The sequence below is a fragment of the Octodon degus genome, unplaced genomic scaffold, assembly GCF_000260255.1.
Source record: "Octodon degus isolate 3935 unplaced genomic scaffold, OctDeg1.0 scaffold00111, whole genome shotgun sequence".
NCBI classification, from domain to species: Eukaryota; Metazoa; Chordata; class Mammalia; order Rodentia; family Octodontidae; genus Octodon; species Octodon degus.
The window spans coordinates 3,449,739-3,456,718 of NW_004524687.1; the positions used below are offsets into that span (position 1 = coordinate 3,449,739).

At 37.9% G+C, this 6,980-nt stretch overlaps 1 protein-coding gene across 10 annotated transcripts in view; it reads left to right on the top strand.

Moving 5' to 3' along the window:
- The window catches only part of Zmym5 (zinc finger MYM-type containing 5), a 33,645-nt gene that overhangs the window by 13,624 nt on the left and 13,041 nt on the right, over window positions 1-6,980 (top strand). For 9 of the 10 annotated variants that reach the window (XM_023699155.1, XM_023699160.1, XM_023699158.1 and 6 more), the window contains 2 exons: window positions 4,953-5,235; window positions 6,101-6,260. In XM_023699155.1, the coding sequence (XP_023554923.1) occupies window positions 4,953-5,235; window positions 6,101-6,260 (443 nt within the window). Of the gene's footprint in view, window positions 1-4,952; window positions 5,243-6,100; window positions 6,261-6,980 lie in introns of those variants that run through there. The other variant, XM_023699161.1, reaches the window with a different exon arrangement.

Here is a 6,980-nt window from a genome sequence, read left to right on the forward strand (position 1 = left end):
CCTGCAAGCTGGCATAGGGGCTTGTTGTACGCAATCATCAGTAAAATTAATTTGGGAAGGGTCTACAGGGTGTATCCTGGCCCTACCATGCTGGCCCTGCCCCCAGGGGCCTGCTGAGATGGCATTTGAGACTGGGCATGGTGGTGTGCACCTGTAATCCCAGCACTCGGGAGGCTGTAAACAAGAGAATCACTAAGAGTCCGATCTAGTAATGAGACCCTGAACACCCTGTAGACCCTTCCCTAATATACAGGAAATAAATAAATAAATAATAAAGCTACAAAATAAATAAAGCTACAATTACAATGAGAAAAATTAGGGTTCTAAGAAACTTTAGAGGGTCTGCCAAATAGCAGATTAAAGCACCTGCTTAGGCAGAGAGAGGGGCCAGTGGTGTGACCTGGCCCTGCCATGCAGGCCCCATCCCAGGGGCACACTGAGACTGGACATGGTAGTGCACACTTATAATCCTAGCATTTGGGAAGCTGTAAACAGGAGGATCACTGCAAGTCTGATCTACATAGTGAGACACTGTAGACCCTGGTGATTCCTGCTTCTTATGAGAAGGGGGTTCTATCCCGGGGCCTGCCATGCCAGCCCCACCCCCAGGGTATGCTGAGAAGGTAAGGCAATTTGGGCATCGTGGTGCCGCTTGTAATCCCAGCTCTTGGGAGGCTGTAAACAGGCAGATCACTATGAGTCTTATAAAGTAGTGAGACCCTGCACACCCTGTAGATCCTTCTCTAAAATAAAACAAAAAAAAAAACAAGTTTAGGAAACATAGCTCAGTGTTAAGAGTCCCATTCCCAACACGGCCAAAAAACAAAACTTCCTATGTGCAGCAGCTAGCACCTCACTGACAAAGTAGAAGGCTAAGGAAACTAAACAAAAAGTAAATACTATGTGAGTTTGTGAGTGTAAAGTGGTTTTTTTGTTTTGTTTTGTTTTGTATGTGTAAGTATAAAGTTTAAAATAAAATTAATTCTTGGTAATAGAAATCAGAATACAAGTGGCTTATGATATAAGAAGAAAATTGATGACTCGCAAGACAATTAGGAGAACTTCTGAGATACTAGAAATATTTGTATGTTTATCTGGATTTTATTGTGCAGTTATTTTAAAAATTGCCTGTCGCTCTTGATACATGTCTATACATTTCTATACTCCAGGCACTTTTGGAGACCAAAGCATAAAAATTGCAAGTACATGAGTTCCTCTTATTGAGTAATAGGTCCTGTAATAAAACAATTGCAACAGCATAAATTTCATGAAAAAGTTTTATAATTCACACTTGCCTTCGATACTAATAAATTTTGTAGCACATATTTCATTATACTTTTTCAGTCATACTTTTATTAACATAAAGCAATTCTACATATTTATGGATACAAAAATAAGTGTAAAACAACTGAAGAAACTGAAGCACTGAGAAAACTTACTAGTAGACCAGCCCTGAAGATGTAATAAAAAGATTTTAGGCAGAATTGCAGGAAGACAAAAAGAACAACCAGAAATTAAATAGTGGATCTCATCTATACTTAATGGACTCTTAGAGACTTCACCCAACTTCTAGGTCATAATTTCCCCTCCAGTAAACTGAAGGATTTAAGCTGATGATGTAACCTTTCCCAGCTGTGGATTTTGTTTGGAAGGCTAGGTTGTAACCCAGTGGAGGAATACATATCTACCTAGCATGCATGAACCCCTGAGTTAAGTCCTCAGCATTTAAAAGGTAACACGTGATGATTTTTTTTTTTTTTTTTAGACACTTAAGATTGAACATTACAGCCTTTTCACTTAGCCATATCACTCAGCTTTTTAAAACTGTGTTTAATTTTGAGCCAGGGTCTTGTTTATCTTCTTGAGCTGGATTCAAACTTGTGATTCCCTGCCTTAACCTCCCACTACTACAATTGCAGGCATGTGCCATCGCATCTTCGTAGCCTCCTTTTCTAGAAACTCTAATTAGGGCAAAATAAGTAGGTAAAGTATAAACAAAAAATAGTTTACTTTTATGCATGCAGCAAAACTGAATAAAAAACAGGCCTGGTGGTATATGCCTGTGATCCTAGCACTTGGGAGGCTGAGATAAATGGATAGACTCAAGTTGAAGGCCAGCTTGGGCTACATAGTTCAGGGACAGCCCACACTACATACTAAAGCCCTGTCTCAAAAAACAAAATCAACTAAATAAAGTTTCAAAAATAAATTATGTTTTGAGCAATATAGTTGATTACTTGTTTGCCATAATTACATGTAGGGGCTAGGAATGTAGCTCAGTGGTAGTGTATTTACCTGGCATATGAGAGGTCTTGGGTTCAATTCTCAGCACATATGTACCATAGTCATATGTAAATATAGTTCCATAATGATGGTTAAGTCCACAAAACTGAACTACCTTCTGGCAAGGTTTTATTTCTCCCATATGTTTCACTTTTACTTGTACAGTTTGTTAAGCCTCATTTGCCATAAGGTTTAGACACAGAAAGCTTTATCACAGATTTTATGTTCTGTGCAAGAATGTGTATCTTGCGGGCTGGTGAGATGGCTCAGTGGTCTAAAGCACCTACTTAGAACAAGCTAAGCTAAGCAAAGCACAGGGACTGCGGTTCAATCCCCCAGCACCACATGCCAGCCAGCCCCGCCCTCTGGTGGGCTGAGCTGGCCACACACACACTAAATAAATAAATAAATAAATAAAAATTTAAAAAAACAAGAATGTGTATCTTGGACTGGCCAGATAGCTCAGTGGATTAAAGTACCTGCTTAGGCAGAATGCATTGGTTGGGGTTTGCTGGCCCTGCTCTTCAGGCATGCTGAGATAACGATTGAAACTGGGCATGGTGGTGCACTATTATCTCAGCAATTGGGAAGATGAAAACAGGAGGATCACTACTGAGTCTGTGTAATGAAACCCTGTAGACACTCAGTATTAAATACATCTTTAAGAAAAATGTGATTCTCTGTTGTTCAGAATGGATCAACATGCTTTTTTTTTTTTACTAATGGAATAATTGTAAACTAGAAAAAATTGGGGCTGGGATGATGTAGCTCGGTGGTGTTTGCTTAACCTGTGCAAAATCTTGGGTTTAATGCCCAGTACCAGCAGGGAAAAAAAAAAAAAAAAAACAGGAAAGAAACACTCTTCAATGTAGTTTAAGTTTATTTAGATAAAGATTTGCCAGCATGTTATCCTAAAAAATAAATGTTTTCTTTTTGTCGTTTGTTCAGTTTGCTTGTATTTGTAGAATAAAAAATCTGAAACAATAGATAAAAGTTACAAAGAATTGGTGGCAATTTAGAAATGATGGTAAATACTGTTAGTGATAGTGAGAGGCTTTGGGAGCAGTTGGAGGCAAATTGTAATGACAAATGCTAGTTTTGAATAGAATTGAAAATTTACACTTTAGGTTCCTGTTTTTCTTTGTAGTTTCTAGGTTTTTTAAATAAATTTTATATGTAAACTACCAGGCTTAGCACGTTTCTGAAAGGTTCTACATAGCTAAGCTTATAGCTTTTACAGCTTTCACTGTAATTATCTGGTTTTTATATCCTTTGCTTTATTCTATAGGTATATTTATATTTTCCTGTTAGGAAAAAAGGCATCCAAAAGATTTGAATGTCTCCTTATGTACACAGTGTTTTATGAGTATGTGTTACTCATTTCTTACACAGTAATGAGTTCAGTTTTAACTGCTTTCTTATAGCTACAAAAAAAAAAAAAAAAGCAAGCTAGAAATGTGGTAGATGTTTACCTAGCATACACAAGGCCCTAGATTCAGTCTTCACCACACACAAAAAAATACGTGAATAAGAAGGCTGGGGAGATAGCTCAGTAGAATAAGCACCTGCCTAGCAAGCACAGGGTCCACAGTTCAATCCCCAGTACCACAAAAAAAAAAAAAAAAAAAAAAAGGTGAATAATGTAAATTCAAGAGACATATTTTGGAAATTTTTGGTAGGGGGCACTGTTTTCTTTGGGTGATGCCTTTGAACCGAAAACCAGAGCCTCAAACACTAGGGAAGCTCTGTTGCACATGCCTCATTCCCAGGCCAGGAGACAGATTTTAAAGATAGGGAATCTGACTTAGTAGCTGATGGCTACATTACACAATTACTAGAGCCACCATTTGTTTTATTTTTGACACAATGGACGAGCCTTTCCTTGGAATACAAAGTGTATATGTAGTGCTAGATTATTCATCAAGATTGTTTACTTCTAACTACATTAAGTGAATGTTAAAGAAATTATCTTAGTGAAAGATACCTTGGCATTAATCCCCCTTAAAAAAATAATTAAAGGGTCCAGGAGATAGCTCAGTAGAATAAGCGCTTGCCTGAGTTCAATCCTCGGTTCTGCCAAAAAAACAAAAAAATACTCCATCTTGCTTCAAACAGATACCTTATCCGATTGTTCTGGCTACTTTTTGAGGCAGTTCTACAAGCCCTCTTCTGTGAGTGTCATTAGTTTAAATGTCATGGCTGCCGCAGTGTCCTTAATTGATTTAAAAATTTTGCCTTGCATGGTCATTTTGATTTTATAGAAGAGCTAGAAGTTTCAGGTGCCATATACAGTGGATAAGGTGGTTTGAGGATTTCACAGCCTGAATTTATGTTGGATGGCATTCAGCAGTGCCATTCACATTTTGAATTATACCTCCTAAAGGGACTCACAAAGAGAGCTTCCAGGACTGCCTCAGAATGGCATGAATGATAGGCAATGAATGTCCAAACCAAAAGGAGTGTTTGGGAAGACTTGATAGTATTATGTCTTTTATGGTAATAATTTTTAAAAATTGAAGCATTCACTATATATTTTAATTACCTCATATGTGGCTGCCTCCTTAAACTTTTTTTTTTTCCTTAAACTCTTAAATGAAAATGTAATATATTTTTCTGATGTGAATTTTGATTTATTCCATGACTTTTTCTTATGTGTTTCATTGTTTCAGATTCTTGGATTTCCCAGTCAGCATCATTTCCCCGTAATCAGAAACAGCCAGGGATGGATTCTCTATCACCAGTGGCCTCACTTCCCAAACAGATTTTCCAGCCTTCTGCCCAACAGCAACCTAAGCCAGCTAAAATCACTTGTGCAAACTGCAAAAATCCTTTACAGAAGGGACAAACAGCTTACCAGCGGAAAGGATCAGCTCACCTCTTTTGTTCAACTACTTGCCTTTCTTCCTTCTCTCATAAACGTACCCGAAAGACACGAAATGTAATGGGTAAAAAGTAAGCAGTAATGTTCAACGTTTTTCTGTATGGTTTAAGACTAGCACATAAGAAAATATAATTGCAGGTTCATGGGTAGAACTGCTTCAGGGGTATCCTCAAGTTTGTTGAACATAACCTACAGTTGTATCAGCTAAGGACTAATTCCTACTGTACTTTATCTTGGCCATAAAATGGAAGTATACTGCCACTTTCTCTGGTACTGCTTCTGCCTCTTGCCTTTCCTTAGTTCTGTCACCAATTTGGAATATTTCTAGAAAGCTAAAGAACTAGCAGGGTTCTCATGCAAAAAAGATTTCTTTTAACATTGGAATCTTCTCTTTTTTGTATTATTTATTTTTTAAAATATGTGTGTGTGTGTGTGTGTGTGTGTGTGTGTGTGTGTGTGGCCAGCTCAGCCCACCAGGGGGCAGGGCAGGCTGGCATGTGGTGCTGGGGGATTGAACCGAGGTCCCCGTGCCTTGCTAAGCTTGTTCTAAGTAGGTGCTCTAGACCACTGAGCCATCTCACCAGCCCCTTTTTTGTATTATTTAGAAATGCAAAACATTGATACTAAAAGTAGATTTTGCAATATCTTAGGGTTAGAGTTGATTTCTAGGAATAAATCATATTTAAATGAGAAGTGCAGGGCTGGGGATATAGCTCAGTAGAATAAGCACTTTCCTGGCAAGTACAAGGGCCTGAGTTCAATCCCCAGTTCCACCAAAAAAAAAAAAAAAAAAAAAGAGAGAGAAATGCAGTGTTGTTGGAATGAGGGTGTAGCTCAGTGGCAGAGTCCTTGACTGTCATGTGCTAGGCCTTGGATTTAATCCCCAGCACCAAAAAAAGCAATTTTAAACTTGTGTATTTATCCTTTCTCTTTCAGAGATGCAGCTACAAAGAAGGCTACTGTTCCTCCAGTGGAATCAAGCAAATCTTTTCAAGGATTTTCTAATACATCTTTGTCTCTCTGTGAAGACAATCAGCATCTTAAAAAAGGAGTTTTTAATAAGTCACGATGTATCATTTGTAGTAAACTGACAGAGGTCTGGATTTTTATATCTGAATTGTTATTTATACTAACATTTTAGCTTAATTTTTAGTAACATAAGCTCTGGTATCTACATAATGTACACCATAAAGTTAAAAGGAAGGTAAAGGATATGTTAGAATTATTTTATTAATAAGCATCTCATTTGCATAGTCTGGAAAGTACATTTTTGTTTGTTTTGTTTTCTTACTATTTAGGTTAACCTGCCCTTGAATTTACAGTGATCCTTCTGGCTGGGCCTCCCAAGTGCTGGAATTACAGATATGTGTCAGCTCACCCAACCTATTATTTCTATACAATTAGTAGTAATTAATCAAGGTGATAATTTTAAGTTGGAATTTGTTTAGTAGTAAAGGAAGAAATACATTAAGGCAGTCCTTGGTGTCTTTGGTAACTAAATTTGGTGTTGCTAACTTCAGAGCTGTGCTTATCGAGACCACAATTTTCTCAAATTAACACCTTGAGAACTGCCTTACTGATTGATAGGCTGACACTATCCTTATTACAGAGAATGTTGATTCTCCCACAAGTATTGTAGGGCAATGAGCTTTATGATGATATTTGGAATTCTCAGTCTATTTCTTGTAAGCATGTCATGTCAAAAATAGCTGATCGGGCTGGTGAGATGGCTCAGTGATCTAAAGCACCTACTTAGAACAAGCTTAGCAAAGCACAAGGGACCGCGGTTCAATCCCCCAGCACCACATGCCAGCCA